The sequence below is a fragment of the Helobdella robusta genome, assembly GCF_000326865.2.
Source record: "Helobdella robusta unplaced genomic scaffold HELROscaffold_4, whole genome shotgun sequence".
Taxonomy (NCBI): Eukaryota; Metazoa; Annelida; class Clitellata; order Rhynchobdellida; family Glossiphoniidae; genus Helobdella; species Helobdella robusta.
This window is the reverse complement of record NW_008704902.1, coordinates 4947084-4969355: the sequence shown is the minus strand read 5'-3', so window position 1 is coordinate 4969355 and position 22272 is coordinate 4947084. Positions and strand designations below refer to the sequence as shown.

The following is a 22272-nucleotide window of genomic DNA, read 5'->3' as shown; positions in this document are numbered from 1 at the left end:
TTAGCTAGCGCCAAATATTAAGTTCAATTTTTTTTAAGACAAATATCATAGATAGATATTATTTATTTATTTCGATAAACTTTCGAGATATTAATTGCATTCGAGTCGTAGCACTGAAACGCAGAGCTGGGTGCATACGTTAGCAACAAACCATCGTTAAATAACATTACAACTGCATTGCTGGTAATTAACAATTTCAATGATTTATTCATGAACAAAATTTTAAAAAATTATAACAAATGTTACCGGATAAATTTTAAGTTTGTTCATAACCCCTAAACAATTTTCACCAACATTTTAATTTTATATTGTTTGAAAATTTATATGATCAACCAATTTTAAAGTTATTCACATGTTTTATCTAAGATGTAATTGGTTGCTGAAGCCTTTTCTTTCAAGTTGTTCATGTCAACTGCACTTGCACTTGTTTGTACCCAGCAGGGCGGGTTGTCCGATGGAATGAAATCCGCAACCTGAAATTAGTATTGATCTTGGTCTATATATTAACTAACTAGTATTATCTAGAAAATAAAATTGCTCAAAAAATAATTTTGATCTATAAAATAAAATTTATCCGTAAAATTATTTTTACATATAACGTGCTAGTTTGTTTTGGATCATAAAAATAAAATCTTTATTTTAAAATAATTTTAATTATCTTTCAGAAATTTTAGCAAAAATATTCTAATAGAGTGAATAAAACAAAATATTAGATGGTACACAATTTTTATTTAAAATCTTTTGTGAATGAATAACTCTACCAAAAATTATTGTTGATTAATTAGATAGAAATTCAAGTAAATGTTATTTTGTAATGTTTTAACTCACGTTGCATGCTGGAGTATTGTCACAATGATTCAAACACAGATCTTCTGTCGCATAATTTGCCTGACTTAAGCCAGGGTAGTACGTTTTTTCATTTACTATCCAACACAATTCTGAAATATAAAAGTTAAAACTTTTGAAACTAATAAATATAGAAATAACTTAATTAAACTCTTTGTTTGTACTTAGCAACATAATGTTATAACTTGAGAAATTTGAACTTGGTCAACACCATTTACCACAAGTCCTAGCTAAAGTGTCCTATTTCGTGAATTTTTGTTGTACTTTATTTATTTACGCAGCTATATCACTAACAAACCTGAAATTTTAACGAATTTTAAATTGAATAATAATCTGCAGCAAATAACCTGAACTGTAGAGTTCGGAGTAGTTAAAATAACTAAGGCACTTCCTGTCTAACAAAAAGTTGTCAGTGCTATCCTGATTTTCAAAATTCTGTGGGTTAAATTGTTCCTGATCTTCCCACACAAAGCATGGTGGAGATGCTTTGGGATCGTAATCAACCATGAAGCAACTTGTAATGCTGGCACAGTAGTTCAAACAAGAAATAAGGCTGTTGTAAGGAAGGTTCTTCAATCCTTTGTAATGGTAGTTCTCTCTTCTTGCCCAACAGAGTTCTAACGTTGATGAATAAACAACTTTATTATTCAATACTGGTAATAAATTGCAAAAATTTCAATGTTTTAAAATGTAAATTATAACTTTTATAAATTTTAAAAAACGACAATTTTTTGGAAATATAACCAATTCCTAACCAACGCTGTATGGCACCAAATTAGGCTCCAAACAGTTTCTATCTAACATAAAATTGACTCTACTCGGATGACTTGTGAGGCTATCAAGGTTGACGGACGCCGCAGTGGATTGGACGAAGCATGGTGGATCAGCTTTGTGATCAAAATCGACAACCAAACAATTGTCCAAACTGACGCAGTATCTCAAGCAACTATCGATATTGTAATAAGGAGCCTGAAGAAGACCGGGATATGTTGTTTTCAGCTTTTTCATCCAACAGGGGTAATCGTGGTACATCGGCATAATTTCTGGTTATATTTAAAATAAACCATAAAACGTACATATACATATTAATTTTAATTTAAAGTTTTAAAAGCACTTGAAGGTTTTCAGACTAAAAACAAGTCACAGGCGATTTACTAAACAGAAGCAAGTGTCACTTATTTGTAATTTTTCAAAACTAACGAAAAATTTAATTTTTTTAGAAGCGTTTTCTAAATGCTATAATTAGTTTAAATAAATGAGCCCAAAGTCATTTTAATTATTACCAAAATCACAAACTTAAGCATCCAGTTTCGATGTTAAACGGATTGGAAAAAGAGAGATTGTTTTTGACCCAGCGTGGAGCGGAGTGCAAGAATAAACAATTTTTTCAATATTCGTCAATTTCGTTGTAGTAGATAAATTACTGTGGTGTCTAAAAGTAAAACCATCACGCATGCATTTTTAACACCCTTCGTAAATAACGGTTGTTATTTTCAAATGATACGATACGATGCGAGATGATTTTATAAATTTTATTCGCTTACCTTTATCTCTCTTAGATAACTCGATCATTTATTTAATTTCTTATAACTGCTAACAAAATTGGTTAGTTATTTAACTATTTACATTAATATTTATTCAGTCTAATCATTATGATTTTGTTTTGATGTAAACCCATTGAATAAAATTTGCAAAAGTTCAATGATACGCTATTTTAAAATGCTGATAAAACGTACCAAAAGATCATTGTTTTATTAATCTTTTATTTATTTATCTAATCAATCCCGTTGCAATAAGAACATCAGCCGAAAAACTGAACCAACATAAGATTGTATAACTAAAATGGAAAACATAATTGAATGATATAAAGTAAAATATACATGTAAATAAAATAATTGAAAAAATGCATAAGTATGAAAAGTAAAAATAAGTTGAATGTATCAACAAAAATGGAAAAGACAAAAAAATTTGTTCAACCATATAAACCAAATCAAATTTCTAAAATGACATGTTAAACAAACAAATTAAAAAAAAACAAAAACAAAAAAAACGGACTATCGAAAACACATTGCAACATATGATTAATTGATAAACCAAAAAAATAAAACTGGAATAAAATGAAAAAATAAAACAGTGGATCGCGACTAAAATTTTTGACTCTGAAAAGTTCAAACCAAAAAAGTTACAAAATTCGATAGAATGTCAAGAGGCATGGCTAGGAGCTTTGATGAAGTCACCAACAAAAGAACATTTCTCGGTAATTTTTGTAATAAATTTCATGTTTCAATAAACCCAACTTGCGTCAAAATGTAAGTACGAATAAGTTTTTCTTGTACAAACTTAAATAATTTTCAAATGTTTAGACTTTTTTAAAACTTTGAAATTAAATTTTAAATCACCATTTAAAAAATATAAATAGTTTTATATATTTATAATAGCTAACTTGGCTCTGACTGTGAAGGAGGAGTTGCCAAACATGTTCTATCCAATATATGATTGACATTTGATTTATGAGGTCTCAAAGTTTCTCTTCTGACAGGTCCTTCCTTTGTTTGAACCCAGCATGGAGGTTTGGTTCCAACATCGTAATCAACAATGTTACATTCTTTCAAGCTAATGCAGTACTCGAGACAACTGTTCTTGTCATTGTAGGGCGAGTGAGTGAGGCCAGGGTAATGAATCTTTGGACTTACTGTCCAGCAGTTTGAATTGGCATGTTTCTCTTCAATACTCTTGACTTTGCAAAATAATTCATTGCGGTCGAATCATTAAAAGTGAAGTTTTTTTTACTAAAATTTCTATTCTCATTTCTGGAAACGACCCAAAAGGAGAAAATCAAGTGTTTTTGCTAATTTGTATACATGAAAAAATCCAACACTGACAACACAAAATTTGTAACAAAAAGCAGTGCATATAAAAACAACCAGTACATAATAAAAAAATAAGAGAACTAAAATAATTTGAAAATGGAAATACATGAAAATGCATTAGCAAATAATTCAGTATACCAACAACGGTTATGGAGTCATAAGCGTTAAAGGATTAAAAGTCTATAGCACTCTTCCTGGTTACGCTCTTCCTATGTTCAGAGGTACAAAAACACGCAAACAGCGTGTATGGAAACGGGCTAAAGGATACATCACACACGAAGTAAGTAAAAGGCGGGGATTTTTCGTTCATATTTGAACCCGGTGACTGCACCAGACAACATCACCAAGCGACCTTAACCATTAAGCCACCACACCGTCCAAAACAAAAATGCAACCAACATTTCTTGCAGTATAAAGTTAGGGTGGATGATGAAGGTTGGAAAACTTTACCCACTTTAAGAGTGGCGAGTGTGAACAAACAACATATAAATATAAAAAATTTAATGACAATACGATTAAAATAGGATTTGATTCTGAATGAGTGATTTCAATAGCTATTAAGTAGATTTTAATACTGATTCTGAATGAGTAAATAAATAAAAAACCCATTGAATGAACAAGTTTTATAATAATAAAAAATAATAATAACAATGTAATAACAACAATTGCAATTTTCATTTATTACATTAATGTAAACAGGCAAATTTTGTAAAAAATGTAAATTGAAATTGCGCCAACGAAAAATTATAACGTTAACTAAACTGATACCGAAAACATTGCGTCCACTCCACTACAAACCAGACTCTAAAAACACCATGAAGCCATTTCTGCTGATATTGCAGAGATAACTTAAAATTTTTTCATTATAAGTGTAGGTTAATATTTTAATTTATGAATTATAATTACCTGAATTTATAAAAAGATAGTGCAGTTTTTTAATACACCCTAAATATTTAATCTGTTCTTTCCGCGTCTCTTCACAGTCATAAAAATTTCGATTCCGTTGTAGAACATTCAGTCACTTACAACTAGCATTTATGACAAATTTAAAAATTTTTTCCTTTAAAAAGTTTGCTTTTATGGAAAAACTAAATGATTAAAAAACGTTGAAAAATGAACTCCTCGAAAAAGGAAATGTAAACGTGAGTGATAGTGTAAAAAGAGCACTCATAAAACGATTCCATACAATATTCTACTTAAGGGAACATATAGGCATATGATTTAGGGTCTATAAAAATAAGTGGATTAATTTAGCCTTCAAAACTTACTGTATTACAACTTTGTTTAATAATAATTTATTATTTATTTATTTATACTGAAGTGTAAATAAGTGCTCCAGTCTTAAATATCTGCAGCAGCATTTCAGAAATGTTGGAAAAAGTGGAATGTTAGACAGTGTTCGTGATGATGTAGATGGCAACATGTCTTTCCACGCAGCTTTTAACATTTGATCAAATGCCAAAAAAATGTGTTTCTTTGACACGTAAAATGTGAAAATAAAATGAAAATAAAGATCAATCGTTCATTTTATTCCGTCTTAGCTTTATAGTAAATTTTTCGATTTGATCGTCAGTAAAAATTCCTGGCCGAAGTCTTCCGCATCAGGGATAGGAATTTATCGGCATCAACAATTCAAGTAAATTGTAAACTATCTGAAAAAGAAGTGGATAGCGAAAACTCTATCATTTAATCAATTTTACATTGTACATGAATGAATTATAGTAGTCAAACACGAGTACTATTTTCGGTTTCTTAAATAATTGAATTATTCATTAATAGTTAAAAGATCGGTGTCAATTAACTATTATACAAATCCATAATTTATACTATTATTAAAAAAGGTTCAGACACAGGTTGCAACTTTCTATTATACATATTAGGAATTTAATTTTTTGCTGTAAAAATTGTTCAGTATTCTCAAACTTTGTCATTAAGTGAAGCAGCATTTTAACAAAATTTGTTCAGAAAACAGAAACATCTTGAGATAAACCAAACCAGTCAGTATTACCAATGGATGCAAAGTTTTTTTTGTTTTGGAAATTTATAAAAAATTACAACCATTCATAGAGTAGCACCTATGTTTTAGTTGGTATATTATGAACGAAAAGTATGACCCAAGAAAAATATGATAAAAATAAAAAAGATTACTATATGGAATGCATGTAAAAAAATAAATGGATATCAATGCAATGTACTTTACTTCCTATATGTCATTGCAGTTCTTATTGTTAGATATAAATTAGGGCTATATCGGATTTGATCGAATCTGCAAACAAATCGGCCGAAGCCGGGTTTGTGAATCAGTTGGATTTTATGTTATAACCAGGGACTATGGCTTCATTAGCTTGCCTATACTGGTCTCAAACCTATCGTAAAATCTTTTCATAAAATATCTCCCTCAATAACTCAACAAATTAATTTAAATCTGATTTAAATTGAATCAGTACTCCTTTATCTATTTTCGTAAATTCTATCGTAAACGTGCATGCATCATTAACATTTTGAAAGAAATTTTTCACTTGATGTTAATAACTCATAATTTAAAAATAATTAAAATATAATCGAGTAAATAATTAAGATAATCAAATCAATCATATGATCCAAGCAATACATTCGTATTTTTTCCCGCTAACAGATCATCTTGCATATTTACAACACGTTTATTGATTATTACACACTCACATACTTGTTTACAACTGAATGTACAATGCGTAAATACAAACATACACCAACACATAGATATATACAAATATATATTTTTGGAATAGTCTACCAAAATTACTAAGACAGCCCGAACTGACAGAAAAATCATTCAGGAAATTATTGAAATCATTTTTGTTTTCATTATAAGATTTGGTTTATTGTAGCAATTGAACTGTTTTTTTTTGTTTTTTTTTAGACAGTGCTTTTGAAAAACATTTTGTTTGTAATTAGCGCTATACAAATTTTCGAATAATTTCGTATAATAATATATACATATATGTTCAAATTTGAATGACAATTTTGAAACGAAATCCGGCCCAAATTTTGGGTGGAGCCGGAGCCAAATTCCGTTAGAGCTCCAATGTATTGAAATTGATAGCTACAATTTCTATTAAATTACAATCGTTACAGATAGGAATTTCAATAAGAGCATTTTTGAAGACTAACCTGGAACAATTGGTATATCAGTTGGTGCCAAACATTTTCTATCCAAAATGTAGTTGACATTTGTTCTGTGAGATTTCAAGGTCTCTTTCCTGACGGGTCCTTCCTGCGTTTGCACCCAGCATGGTGGATTGGTACCAATGTCGTAATCAACAATGTTACATTGCTTCAGACTGATGCAGTGCTTGAGGCAACTGGCCTCGTCGTGGTGAGAAGATTGTGTGAGGCCAGGATAATGAATGAGTGGACTTTTTGTCCAGCATTGAGAAGCAGGCAGGTTTTTGTCAACTTAAAAAAGAGTATTTGTATCTCTATTGTTAGAATTACGCATTAATTTTTGTAAATAATTATAAAATAAATTTTATTGAACTGTCAATTATAATGAAGTCATAAAACGCCCTCAACGATTCAATGTTAGTAAATAAGGCAATTGTTGGGTTTACCAATGCTTATTATACATTTAATTGAGGAGTTCAAGAAGGTATTTAATTGATAGTAGCTAACTTGCTTTCACAGCTATATACTGTTTTAAACTTATAAATTATATTTGAAGATTAAAATATATCGACAACATGATCGATCGTCGACAATCTCCATCCAGACACCTATGACATTATACAAAGGACGTTATTATTATTATCCAAATCTTAAAATATTGCATTGAATGGAGATGGTTTGTGTGGAGAATTTAACACATTAAAGAACATTTCTCTCTAAGAGTATTCCTAATGTCAAACTACGACCTATGGTGAGTAAATGTCACATACGATGGCTGCTTCTTTGCGGATTTGAATTAAAAACTCTGAAGATCAACAATTCAAAAAACTTTTTTAAATGTAGAGTTATCGACAAACGCTCAGTTTAGATTGGACAAACATAGTAAACAAAGCCATGAACTAAAGTAGCAAAAAATTATAATGATTATAAAATAGCGAGCTTATGCTCCAAAAAGTGCAAAATATTTGGCACTTCATTTCAAAATTCGAGAAAAAAAAGGAACGGTGTGACAATAGTAAAAAAGTGTTTTGGTTTTGGAACATCTAAGCCTAAGTAGGGACTCATGAAGCGAGAAAAATATTAAGTCGCAAGAGAACAAGCCCCTCGTTTAAGCCATTGTCAACCATTTCATTTTATGTAGATTTTCACAAAAAATGTTTTAATTTTTCTTCCATTTTGAAATCATTAAAATCAAATCAAATATAACTCTGACAAACAATATAAATGATAATAAAATAATAACAATCAAGGAAAAGAAACCCTACCAGGCGCATGGTCCCAACTTCTGCTCTTGTGTTCTCCATGTCCTCCGTGGCCACCAAACAGGCCAAATAGAGGGGCCACTGAAAGAATAATTTCAAAAAATCCAGTTATTAATTTTAACCTTTGCCAAAAAGACTAAAAACCAATTTAGTTGAATTAGATATTTGTTATTTTGAACTCGTAGAAAATATAATAGGATATATATTATGGATTAAAATAAGTGTCAATAATAGCTTAAATAATGTTTTTGTATTAAACACATTTCCACGACAAAAATAATTATAATCATGTTTAATTTTAAAATAAAATTTGAAATTTACAAATATTTTTTTGCTCGTGGCTGTGGCTTTTATGGCCCCCTCCTCCCCATCCAAATCCTCCTCTCATTCCAAATCCACCACGTCCTATGTGACCATCACACGCCACCAGGATTGTTAACAGCACTAATGTTTTCCTCATTTTCTCTCCAGAACTTCTAAAATAAATATTTTTAAATTTTAACAATTAATTAAATTATTGAATCCTTTTGATCAAATTGTTTTTTTCAAGCAGATGTCAATAAAACTAATAGTTTCCAGTGTTTATTGACTTATAATCATTCGATCAGACAACTAGACACACATATTTGCAAAATAGTACGTTTCACCAATTGAATCAACAAAAATTTTTTCTTCTCAAATTTTAAAAACTTTTCATACAAAATTGACATATCAAGTCATTTTTGGTTTATTGATAATAATACTATTAAATGATTATTTATTCTTTCGAGTTACATATTCAACCAAATCCAACTATCCAACAGATCAACAGTACACACACTCACCGGTCTAGAATTTCCGATATATCTCAACTCAACAAAACTCGTTTGAAAATATTCCATCAAAGAATTATATACCCGACGTCGTTGGTGTTTTTGCAAAACAACACCATAAAAAACAACAACAATAACAACAACAATAACAACAACAACAAGAATAATAATAAATGTAATAATATTAATAATAGCAATACCTTTTGTAATGCTCGCATAGAGTTAACTGTAAATTTTATTATTATTATTGTTATTGCTACCTGTTTTTCTGGGTGTTTATCGCAATCTCTATCGACCAATGTGATTATTTTACGACGAAATGTGAAAAAGACGCACATTTAAAAAGATGCAACATAAAATGCCTCGGCACGCAATATGAGATAAAGTTGTTAGTTATAAGCCAGCCACGTGTTACTCTGGCTGGTAAAGTGAATGCTAGATCGGTAAGAATAATCATATCTAACATTATTTCTTTTTACGTTTTTTTTGATAATACTGTATATTGAATATTTTTTACTTGTATTATTATATTTATAATAGATTTTTAAAAATGTTTTCATTCAGTTCGTAAAGTTATAAGTTGGGGATAACATTTAAATCTGCTGATCAACAAAAAAGTTCGTCCTTTATATCTGAAACTTTCAAATTAAATTTTAACGCAGTTTGGATTTCTACTTTTGAAAGTAGTATTATTAGTATAATTTATTTAAAAAATACTAAAGTTTTTTAAATGATAGCAATAATAAGAAAATTAAAAATAATTCAAAAAACAATTTGTAATAAACAGGTAATGTTCATTCGTGTTCACTTAATAACGGCTCAACAATTTATTGCAACTCATTTCCAAGGATTGATAATTTTCTTGATAATTTTTTTTTACGAATCGTTATATCATAATTGTTTTTTTTATTTTACGAGAGCATTTGCTTCGATATTGCTTCGTATCGTGTCATCGGTGAACAGTTATTGATGAGAAGAAAAAACACTGCGAATCTCACCACGTCAGTGAATGATGTATTATGATAACAACAACAATAACAACAGCAACAAAAACAATTATAACAGTAACATAAAGTGATAACGATGAAAAACAACAACAACAACAACAACATTGATTTTAAACTGCACCCTTGAGCTCTTTCAAAGTACTCCGTATTACATCAATTTTATCAATTGCTAGTTGTTTTTTATCTGAGGTGCGCTTTTGTTGTCCATTCTTATCTACATTTCATCTCTTTATAATTTTTGTTAACGTAAAAAATCGTATCATTTTTTGCGGGCATACTTTAAGATTTCTGTTTTCGTTTATTTGTTCACTCAATCGTTTGTGGCTGCTTTGAGGTGGCGAGGGAGCTTTCCACTAATAAGAGACGCTTTTTTAAAAAAGGTGGATACAAATTTTTTCAACTACGTTTCCATAATTTTTTGTATTTATATTTTTATATTTTTTAAATTTTACCTACCTAACCTTACACACACACACACCACACACACACACACACAAACACACACACACACACAATATAATATAATCGCACACACACATGCGTGAACATACAAATAAAATGTATATGTAAAATACAAAGACGAGCCATTTTTAAAATTGTCTCACTGCCAGAGGTAAGAATAATGATGACGTCACACAATTGCTTCATTAAGTTTGCCAGCCAGCCATCTAAATAATAAATATAACTATAAATAAAATAGAATATAACGACAAACTCTTCGTTTTTAATGCTATGGCTCAATACATATATGCTAAATTTCTATGTTTTATTCTTATGAATGCATGCGTGTGTGTTAGCATGTATGAGTGTGTTTGTTTGTGTTGTGTGTGTATTATTAATGACCAGATCGATACAAACGGGAATCGGTAGAAAATGAATAAATTAGTAGTCGGATGCGAAAATGTAAAAATTCATAACTAATAAATGACGATGCATTGAGACGTGTCAGTCCATTTGGGTCATGATAATTATGATTACGATGATGATAATGATTATTACTATAATTACTACTGCTACTAGTACTAGCTGCTACTAGTACTACTAATACAACTGCGCTACTAATAGTACTACTTCTGCTTTTACTATTACTACTGCTACTACTGCATTGGTAAGATGCACCTCTTCATGGAAGCATTTATAATTATATTAAATAAAGCAAATACAGGCGCATGGCAGCGTATTTAAAGCATGTGTATCAGTCTTCCTGTCTCAACATACATCGTTAGAAAATTTTTGGATGTTCTTTCGCTGTTCATAACTGGCATGATTCAGCATCTTTAAAAGATGGACTTTTTTCAAAGTTGCCCAAGCATGCAATTGTTACACCGTTGTTGAAAATGTTCAGGCTGGACGCGTCTGTTCTAAGTAACTGAAGTCCGGTTTCCAAACTAACTTTTTTGTCAAAGGTAATGGAAAGAGTGGCTGTACGACAATTAGTGCAGCATTTAAACAAACAGAAATTAATGCCGTATGCGCAAATGCCTATCATTCAACAGAGACAACGCAAAAACGTCTATTGATGAGGCTGTTGATAAGAAAAACGTGTCTCTCTTGGCACTTCTGGACATGAGTGCAGCTTTTAACTGCTTCAATCATAATTTTCTTTATCAACTTTTGAAAAATCAATTTGGTTTGAAAAGCAAGTTACTTGGTTGGGTAATCTCATTTGTTTGTGAGAGAAGCTTTGAAGTTTTTTTGAGAAGGACAATCATCAGCGGTGACGGAAATTAAGAGTGGAGTCCCTCAAGATTCAGTGCTGGGACCTTTCTATTTTTTACACTTCATGTTTAGCAATTGTGCTATTGATAAAACATGATGATCTACATGTATACTCATACGCTAATGACATAATGACCTGTGCTGCTGACGTGGGATCGGTGACAACAATGGTCAAATCAGTGTCAGAAAAACTACTGTACATTTAAAATTGGTTGGACGCTTATAGATTGAAATTGAATGAGAACAAAACACAAGTAATGTTAATTGTAACTAGACAGCAACTTTTAAAGATCAATGTTGAAGGCCTAAAATTTTGGCCAGTAATGGTGCTTTTATCCGATGTGGTAAAGAATTTCGGTTTTTGGTTGGATGGTACACTAAACAATGTTATGTTAAACATGCATATTGGCGATATCATCAAGAATTGTTCATTCGAGCTTTGACAGATCTGTCGCATCAGAACTTCTCTTGATGTGGATACAACAAAACTTTTGATGCAGCCTTTCGTAGTCAGTCGAGTTGATTATTGCAACAGCTTACTTAGCGGATGCTCAAAGTTAACATTAAACGGACTGCAATCAATTCAAAATTAAGCGGCAAAGACTCTAATAAAAAAATATGATCATGACGCCACTACTTCACAAATTACATTAGCTGCCAATTGAGTGCAGAATTGTTTTCAATGTTTTGGTGGTGATGAAAAGATGTGTCAAAGGTGAAATACCGAAACACCTAATGTATTTATGCAAGAAAACCTAAGTGACCGAAGGTGGGAGAATTTTGAGGTCCTACAGGAATAATGATTTTCAGGTACCGCTGGTTATGTTATCAACATCTTCAATAAGTTTCGCCGTGTACGACCCAATGATGTTGAATAACTTGCTAACAGAACTGAAAATAAATGATACTGAAGAGACTGTTTTTAGAAAAAGAATCAAAGCGCCCCTGTGGTAAATGGCGCTTGTGAGACTTGAACGGGCACAGTATATAAACTCTACATATAATAATATTAATAGCTACGTACAGCGCGTAGAAAACATCTATACGCAGCATATTTAAGCAAATTTTAAATTACATATGGCCTATATAAGCTCACATAAAGCATTCATAACTGTTTAAAGCATATAAAAGCATATATAGCATTATACCATAACAACATTTGTAGCAATAACAACATTATTGACAACGATAAACAACCACCACAACAACAACAACGGCAACATTAATAACAAAAACAAATCAACAGGTAAACATCAACAATTCCTTATAATAATAACATCTGTTTTCTTAACAATGATCGTTATTCTTGGCGTCCTACACCCAACAAATTCTGTTACGAAAACATATTAACTTAGGGATATACAAGTAAGCAAAAAAAAACCCATCAACCATCATCATAGGACTTATTTGCCACTTTAAAATAAAATAAACTTTTTGGAACAGTTTTTACTGATTCTGACTTTATTTTTTGGCTGGCTGGCTTAGCTTTGTGTGGACCAAGTCTCGACATGTGTGTTTGAATCGTTAGTTGTTTTCTACTGCAGTTCTATTACTCTTATGATTGTAATCAACTTTTTTGAACGTGCAAGTCGTTTTTACTGAGACCTTCCTTCCTATTGATGTTTTGTTATGATGGTGTTTTTCGACAGGTTTATTTACGTGAAATAATTACAGATCTACATGAAAAGGATACAAAGAAGAGTGCAGTTCTTAACTAGTGTTTGTACTTTAAGTATCAACCCATAAGCTCTGACAAAAAAATAAAGAGTAATTAAACATGTAAAAAGCCAGTATAAAAAAGTACAAGAACTTTATGAAAACATTCAAAAATAAAATATGCAGTTTCGCACCCAACACGAGTCCCCAAGATAATTTAAACATATGCAGACGTTAGCTTCATTTGTTGTCGATTGGATGATAAATTGGTGTCCTGCATGCCATTGATTTAGGCATGAAGATGAAAAACACATGTTCCAATAAAATCAATGAGAAACACTAGTTTTACCTTAACAACTTAACTAAAAAATTAACCAGAGATTTGTTAAGATTGAAAATTCTGATATTGAGGCTTTCACTTTAGATAATGATTTTATTTCAATTTTTCGATCGGGGTAGGTGAATGTTGATCGAGCAAAATGTTTTCGCAACTAGCTTGTTCGACCGACCCAGTCAAATTTTATTAAAAGATGCTGTTTATTTTATAGCTTGGAGAAGTTAAAAATCAACTATAACACCAGAACAGATTCATACCCATTATTCATTATTGTTCATAATTATCAAAAACTGTGTCTACATAAGTTGTGAAGTTTTAAACATATCTCCATATCATTCACATGTTTTGTCTAAAATGTAGTTGGTAACTGACTCTTTAGAGTTTAAATTGCTGAGATTGACAGCATTTCCATCGGTTTGAATCCAGCACGGAGGATTATCTTTTGGATTGTAATCTACAATCTAAAAAGAAAATTTTTTCATGACTAAAACAGTGAACATCTTTTAAAATGTGAAAAGTAACAAATGTATCAACAAAGTTTAACTAATAATCACTAGCGCAAGATTTTAACTCACGCTGCACTTTGGTGAATCGGAGCAATGATTGAGGCAGGAATCCTCTGTTTTGTAGCTGGCCTTTTCCAACCCAGAATATTTAGAGTTCTCGTTAACAGTCCAACAAAGTTCTATTAATAAATTATTTTAATAAATTAATAAATTATCAGTAGTTTATAAAATTAATTAATAGTTTTTATTGTTATTATCAAATATTTTCAATGTTTTAAGAAAAAAATTAGGATAATCAGTGACAAAAATTATTTATTTTGTGAAATTCATATAAGATAAACAGTCAATGAGCTCTTTACATTAAATTATAATGATTGTTCATTAATCATTGAAATTTAGTATGGTGTTAATCTCTTTGTTCAGCGACGCCTCCCAAAACACTGAAAAATTTGAAAAACACTGGTCATATGCATAATAGGCGTGCAAAATAACGTATTCTAGTGTTTTTTAAGGCGGCTATTTGTATCTGACTTCTAGCCAGGTCAAACGACTAGACGCTCTAGCTATTGAGTCCTTCTTGGGCTACCTAATGATTATTATTGAAAAAAATATTGTAATTGGCAGCTCGATTTGAAATTATAGGCAAAAATCAAAAAATAAATTTTTGTTTATGTTTTAAATATTTGAATAACATGTAGTGATCAAGTTTAAAATTTATAAAAAACGTCATTACTTTTTATTTTATTTTGGTTAAAATAATTCAACAACTTTTTTTCAATTGCACTATATTTAATTGTAATCCTATTTTTAAATGCGACAAAATATATTTGATAATTTTTAACAAATAACCTGAACTGTAGAATTTGGAGTAGTCGAAATAACTCAAACACTCTCTGTCTAACAAAAAGTTGTCTGCACTTGTGTGATTTTCAAAATTTTGCGGATCAAACTGTTCTTGATCCTCCCAAACGAAGCATGGTGGAGTTATTTTGGGGTCATAATCAACCATGAAGCAACTATCAAAACTAGCACAGTAGTTCAAACAAGAGGGGAGGTTGTTGTAGGGCATGTTCTTCAATCCTTTGTAATGGTAGTTTTCTCTTCTTGCCCAGCAGAGTTCTAATGTTCATTAAGTTAATATTTTTTATCCGATATTGTTAATAAATCACAAAAAATAACTTTAATGTTTCAAAGAGTGATTTATGATTTTCTTTAATTTAAATAAAAACATTTTTTAAAAATTACAACTGATTCCTAACCAACGCTGTATGGCACAAAATTAGGCTCCAAGCAGTTTCTATCTAGCATAAAATTGACTCTACTCGGATGTCTTGTGAGGCTATCAAGGTTGACGGACGCCGCAGCGGATTGGACGAAGCATGGTGGATCAGCTTTGTGGTCGAAATCGACAACCAAACAATTGTCCAAACTGACGCAGTATCCCAAGCAACTATCGATATTATAGTAAGGTGCTTCTTTCAGAGCTGGATATGTTGTTCTTACACTTTTCACCCAACAAGGATAATTATAAAAGCTTGGAAAGTCATCTTGTTTATCTGATATATTATTATTTTTTAATGAAATTATAAAACTGGTAAAAAATTTGTTAAAAAAAATAATCTTTTCAAATTTTGTAACTCTATTTAGTTTAGTAGCAGTTAAATATGAGACTCGTGTAGGCAGAAGTTTAATTTATCCACTACCACGTAAATATATTTATCATAGAAAGAAATTACAAATTATTTTATGCACAAATATGATAAACAAAATTAACGCTGCCTCAAAAAATGTTGATGGTGCCTTGACAGGTTTGAAACAACTTGTGTTTAATTTCTTGTATATTGAAGTGTTAAAACACAGATAAAAAAGCAATAATAAAACCACAATTCTCATTATCTAGTATATGTGCCCTAGGTAATCTACCTAAAAACGGTTATACAGTGTTCCTATCGCAATAAATGGCATACGGTTTAATAACTGAGTTAATTACTTTGTCCGTTAATGAAATAGGCCAATCACTAGGATATCCAGATTGTAGCAAAAACTGTGCCTGAAATGCTTGGATCGGTTGCAGATCGACTCGCAAATTGTTTGTCTTATATATATGTTTGGATGGCGCAAAATGATATTCAGATGAACCAAACTAAAACACAACTTTTACCTATAGGCACCTGGCAACAGTTGTCCAAAATGAATGCTAAGTCCATTAAATTCAATAAAAATGTTATAAATTTTTCTAGTTCAGCGACTGTGCTTGGTTTTATTTTGGATTTCAAGCTGTTGAAGAACCAGCAAATAAAGTTTTTGTTTAAATCTTGCACATTTCAGCAACGTTTGCTGAGAAAAACGAGAAAATGTTTAACCAAAGACACATTTTGAACCAAACTTTTTGGTTCATTTTTTCATATATGCTCATTTGGATTTTTATAACAGTTTTTATTACGGAATATCAAAGCGGGATTTATCTATGTTGCAGTCAATTCAAAACAGGGCGGCTAAGGTTGTGGTTGGGTGTAGTTGAGTTGACAATGTGAGCCCAATACTGAATGAATTGCATTGGTTGCAGGTTGATAAGAGAATTATTTTTAAATGATGTGTATTAATTTGTCAAAGGATTCAAATGTTTTGTGTGCGCCAAAGACAAACCTCAAGATTGGATCTCAAAACTTTGCTGTGGTCAAACCACGATTGTGAAATACCCTTCCAAACACTTTGAGCAGTGGTGATTTTGCTTTAAGTCAATTTAAGAGACAGCTGAAAACCTATCCGTTCAGCCCTTAATAGCATTTAATATATTGAAGCGCCTGTGACGATTGTTTTTTTTCAAACGGGCGCTATATAAATGCAATGAATAATAATAATAATAATAATCAGTTTTAATCGATGACACTTTAACAGTATTAAAAAATCCAATCGGAGTAACTTCAAATGTTTTTAATGCAATAGAGCAGATTTTATAGGAGGTGTTCAAACATGATTTCAAGCTGTTGCTGTATTTTGATTGTTTGTACATTTTAGACTGGATCAGATTCGTCTCGTGGCACACTGTCAATTAGATTACCTCTATCTTTCGGTTGTGCAGAATGAGTGTTGAACAGTTGCGCCATCGGTAGGACTCCGATCGATACTATATCTGCAAATATTAGGCAGTCCTTAGAAGAACATGCCATCAACCAGTTAATTATTTCTGATAGAATTTTATTATGTCTCTCTGTATATCTTAACAGGGCCGCCTCAAATCCACAATTGGACATCTGTCTGATTGTCTGTTGCGCACTACAAACGGGACGGGACATAGTGCCTTGTGTTTTTTCCATCTGTTTAGATTTGCGTTGATCGGTAGTTGCTGAATGACATATTTTCTTGCAAACCGCACTACAAACGGGACGGGACATAGTGCCTTGTGTTTTTTCCATCTGTTTAGATTTGCGTTGATCGGTAGTTGCTGAATGACATATTTTCTTGCAAACCTTGCAAACCTAATTTTTTGGACCAATGAGTTATTTGAGATGAGGATAATGTCGCTGTCACAGATTTGATAAGAGTACCTTGATTTCACAGAAAAACAATATGATTCCAACAGACATCTATCCGGTTTTTTTTAAGAATATTAGCGACTGAAATGTTGATTCCGCACATTTTGAAGTCTATTGCTGTTTCCCGTCAATGACATCAAATTTCTGTATTTGAACTTGTTTTAAAATAGTTGCGGAGTTTGATTCTCATTTTCAACGCAGAGTCTTTTAGTGAAACATTATTTTGGTATCCAATCATCAACAGCAGACCCAACATCTCTAATACACAACCGCTGAATGGCACTGTTAGCCAATTTCTGACTGCTTCTACCACTAGGTTGTCCAAAGCATTAACGATCCATGTCAGGAAAAAGTTGTAGCTCTATAGCTCAAATTTTAATTGTAAAGAAATGAATTTTCTTAAAATTTGTAACTTCATTTGTGCTGGAACATTAAAATTAGTCGGAATCTTTAGCAGCCGTGACAATTTGGCAACCATTTCTTTTTTAGCTTTTGTATTTTTCAATTCCGAATCGTATATTTTATTTAAGTATTTGAATCCCGAGACCATTTTCACGGCTTAAATGGGAATATTGTCAATTGTCAATCTAGGCAGAAAAATGATCATATGAACCTTTATTCTTCCTCATTCTAAATACAAAACAACAATAATAATATAGTAATAATAATAGTAATAATAATAATAATAATGTAGAGTTAATACAAAAATGCCAAAAATAAATTTAATCTTGATCTTATTTCTCTTATTTTTTTGCTAAATCAAACCCTTTTTTGATTTGTAGTTTTTAGATGATATAAACAAAAAAAGTGTCAAAAAAAATATAAAAAAACAAAATAAATAAATTTAGTGATTCTGGATGCAAAAAAAACAATTCTAATTCTGATTACCTATAATTGGAACAGCAATACCAGATGATAGACAATTTCGATCAAGAATGAAATTGACATTTGTTCCATGAGGTCTCAAATTTCCATTATCGACAGAACCTTCTGCAGTTTGCACAAAGCATGGCGGATTAGCCGCAGTGTTGTAGTCAACAACATTACATTGTTGAAGACTAATACAGTATTCTAGGCAACTTTTCTCATCATGATAAGGTGACTGTGTAAGACCAGGATAGTGTATTAATGGAGTTCTTGACCAGCAGCCAGGATTTGGAATGTTTAAATCAACTAAAAATATTGAATTTTAAAACAGAAAACCTCAGGCCTACATAGTTTCAAATATGTTCTGAAACATCTAATTAGACATAATTTTTAAAAGAGAAATAAAAAACGTTTTTTCGAACTCACCTAAATTCACTGCAGGCTGACCTGGCATTACGCACGATCTATTTAAAATATAATTGACATTCGTTCCATGAGGTCTCAAATTTCCATTATCGACAGGACTTTCTGCAGTTTGCACAAAGCATGGCGGATTAGCCGCAGTGTTGTAGTCAACAACATTACATTGTTGAAGACTAATACAGTATTCTAGGCAACTTTTCTCATCATGATAAGGTGACTGTGTAAGACCAGGATAGTGTATTAATGGAGTTCTTGACCAGCAGCCAGGATTTGGTATGTTTGAATCAACTGAAAATATTGAATTTTAAAATAGAAAACTATATATGACTCATACTAACCGACATATTTACATATATCTATGTACAATAAATAGTATATATATAATAGATAATATAATGTAAAATAAAATATATAGTATATACTCTATATATATGTATACTCAATTTTTTGATTTTTTTTTCTGCAGAATAAGTTGTACATCTCTTGCGACTAAAATGTGTTTTGTGAATTACTTTAAAAACACCTTTGTTTGCAATTTTTTCTATTTGGATTACTCAGATAAAAAATAGACAAAGCGGTTTATTTTACTCGGGCTACTGATGGATAGCGTAATAGACAAAACGTGTCTAACCTAAAACTTATAATGCTCCTTTGATCGTGGTTGGAGACGGTGTACGTTATGTACTTGTAGTGGCCAACGTGTCTGTATGGCAGATCAACTATTTTCACCCATTATATTTATTTTATTTTTCTGTCTGTTTTCTCCATCCAAGGAGTCAAAAATGACTTGTCGCTATCCGTTTCTGTCTTTCGCAATCTCTTCTAGTGTTGTCTACTCCTCCTGCAAGAGCTTTCCTTTTTTTAATTTTTTTTCCTATTTCACTTGCCTTGTTAGTTTGATTTCTTAAATAAATAAATTCTGATACTGTTTCTATTTATTCCCCATTTTCTTTCATCTGTGGCCAAAGTCCGTATGTCTCTGGCGTTATCTTTGTTTTCTTGATGTTTATATTTTGACAGAATTTTTCACTTTTTAGTTATAGAACGTCGTTTAGCTCCATTACTTCATATCTATGGGGCTACGCTTTTTCCAAGATTTTCAAACTTTTCCAGTTTTATCAATATGTTGCCCAGAGTGATGGTGAATAAGATCGGTAATAGAATGCATCCTTGTCTGAAACTAGTTTCCATCTGGAACGACACAGATTATTTCCCTTCTACTCTTATATTTGCTAAACCGTACTTTATAAATTTTTGATCAATCGAATTACTCTTCGATGTAGCCCATATTTTTTGAAAATTTCCCATGCTCCTTCTTTTCAAATAAAATCCTACGTTTGGACAAAGTCTATGAAACATATGTAAACTTCTTCATTGACCTCATTTTTTTCTTTCTTAGCACAAAAATCTGTTCAAAACATCTTTTACTTTTCCAAAATCCGCTTTGGTTTTTTCTGAAAAGACTTATTATGGTGTCACCATCACGATTTTAAATTATTTTTAACACCTTTCCCGGTACAGTGAGCAGGCTTATTTCTCTTGAGTTACCTAATTTATTGAATTATTGTTGCTTTTTTCCAATCCTCTGGAATAATTTCTTCTTTCTATGAAACGTTTATTACCCTGTAAAACAAGTTAATCGTGTCTGCTACTATGTTTTGCAATAATTCACCTGTTATATTGCAGATTTCTCATGTTTTGATCTTCTTAATCTTATTAATTGCCATTTTTACCTCCATTACATCGATGTTATCTGCCATCTCTTCTTCTATCTCTGTCATAAGTAAGCTAGTTGATTTTATTTTGTGAGTGTCATTATTTATTTTTAGGCTCATGTCTGTTAAGCCACTCACTGAAATGTACGTTCCATCACCTTCTCCTTTGCTGCTATTATCTTACCACTGTTGTCAATAATATGCTCAATCGTGATAATTTTACTATTCTAAATTCCGGTTAAGTTCTTTATATTGTCAAATAGTTTTTTGTTGTTTACCACTTTTAACGCCTTTGCTGTTTCCCTGGCTATTTCTTCTAAGCACTTGTTACGATTTTTACTATTGCTTTCTTAATAACTTTTTTATTTTCATTGAATAATTCTTCACTGCTGTTGGTGTCCTTTGTTGCCACTCTATTAGTCGCTATTTTAGACTCTTCCGATATCAATGTTTTCATTTTAGGTTTTTGAATCTCAGTTCATTTTTGGCCACCTCTTTGATTACAATTTTAAATCTATTTGACTCTTTTTCTACGCACCCTCACTCTTCTGTTACCATTTCCAGTGCCTCAATTTCATTTTTCATCTCTATGCAGCATGGTTCTCTCACGCTCTCGTCTTTTAGTCTTCTTATATTTTATCTTTTAATCAAATTTTACGGACTCATTTTATGTAGCTTCATTTCTATTTTTGTCCCTATTAGAGCGTGATTAGATTCGATTTCTACTGACCAGTAAGCTTTCGTTTTCATCACTAAGTAAGCCACTCTTTTTCGTAATTCTGTATATCTCCATTTGGTGACTTTTACGTGACCTTTCTATTTGGTTTCTGGATGAACTGAGTGTTTATGACGCAAAGCTAATTATTTGAACATAACTCCAGGAGTCTCCTTCTATTGTCGTTTTCTTCTTCACTACCATGACTTACAATGGTCTTTCTCCAGGTTTTAATATCGCATTATATTTTTGCATTAAAATCTTCTAATAGCATCAATATGTCAATCATATTTTCGTATTTTGTCGAGTACCTCTTGCAAAATTCCTTGGCAAAATTATCACTATCCTCGCAGGCGCATATACGTTTATGAACGTGATATTGGCATGTCTGAACTTTGCACGTATTTGGATTATTCTTTTAGTCACGTAATTCACATTCGTTACCGTTTTAATCAGCTTGGATTCCATTGCTATGACTACACCTTTTTCATGTTTGTTTCCAATATCTGGTTCGCAGTACCAGAGTGTGTATCTATTTGACGTCATCCTGCCACTTCCCGTACAATGTGTTTCACTGATCCCGCATATCTTGATATTAAGTCTTTTCATTTTTATTTATTTAAAGACAAATATAAATGATCACTGAAAAATATAAATAAATATAAACAATAAAAATATAAATGTCTAATTATAAGAAAATATGAATTAAGTTAAACTAAAAACTAACAAACAAAAACAAAAAAATCAAACAAATTTAAATAAAAATATTAAAAACAGTATAGTTGTATGGAAACACGTACCGTGGATTTGTATAATGAGCATTAATATTTCAAATCAAATTTATCGAATTGCATAAA

At 31.3% G+C, this 22272-nt stretch overlaps 4 protein-coding genes across 4 annotated transcripts; 1 reads left to right on the top strand and 3 right to left on the bottom strand.

Moving 5' to 3' along the window:
• Positions 1 to 344: 344 nt before the first annotated feature.
• HELRODRAFT_162584 (hypothetical protein) lies at positions 345 to 1884 on the bottom strand (the record flags this gene model as incomplete). Its single annotated transcript, XM_009024749.1, has 4 exons — positions 345 to 473; positions 829 to 938; positions 1194 to 1463; positions 1602 to 1884. 4 exons carry the CDS (start codon positions 1882 to 1884, stop codon positions 345 to 347), a joined length of 792 nt encoding a protein of 263 aa, XP_009022997.1.
• A 1161-nt stretch (positions 1885 to 3045) lies between these two features.
• HELRODRAFT_162583 (hypothetical protein) lies at positions 3046 to 4564 on the top strand (the record flags this gene model as incomplete). The annotated part of the gene is made up of 5 exons (XM_009024748.1): positions 3046 to 3155; positions 3386 to 3503; positions 3838 to 3996; positions 4127 to 4151; positions 4416 to 4564. 5 exons carry the CDS (start codon positions 3046 to 3048, stop codon positions 4562 to 4564), a joined length of 561 nt encoding a protein of 186 aa, XP_009022996.1.
• A 458-nt stretch (positions 4565 to 5022) lies between these two features.
• On the bottom strand, positions 5023 to 9272 carry HELRODRAFT_162582 (hypothetical protein; the record flags this gene model as incomplete). The annotated part of the gene is made up of 4 exons (XM_009024747.1): positions 5023 to 5153; positions 6867 to 7062; positions 8126 to 8203; positions 9195 to 9272. 4 exons carry the CDS (start codon positions 9270 to 9272, stop codon positions 5023 to 5025), a joined length of 483 nt encoding a protein of 160 aa, XP_009022995.1.
• A 4713-nt stretch (positions 9273 to 13985) lies between these two features.
• On the bottom strand, positions 13986 to 22024 carry HELRODRAFT_162581 (hypothetical protein; the record flags this gene model as incomplete). Its single annotated transcript, XM_009024746.1, has 11 exons — positions 13986 to 14114; positions 14229 to 14338; positions 15009 to 15278; positions 15419 to 15715; positions 19010 to 19273; positions 19773 to 19872; positions 20719 to 20773; positions 20885 to 20886; positions 21431 to 21536; positions 21727 to 21830; positions 21893 to 22024. 11 exons carry the CDS (start codon positions 22022 to 22024, stop codon positions 13986 to 13988), a joined length of 1569 nt encoding a protein of 522 aa, XP_009022994.1.
• Between the last annotated feature and the right edge of the window lie 248 nt (positions 22025 to 22272).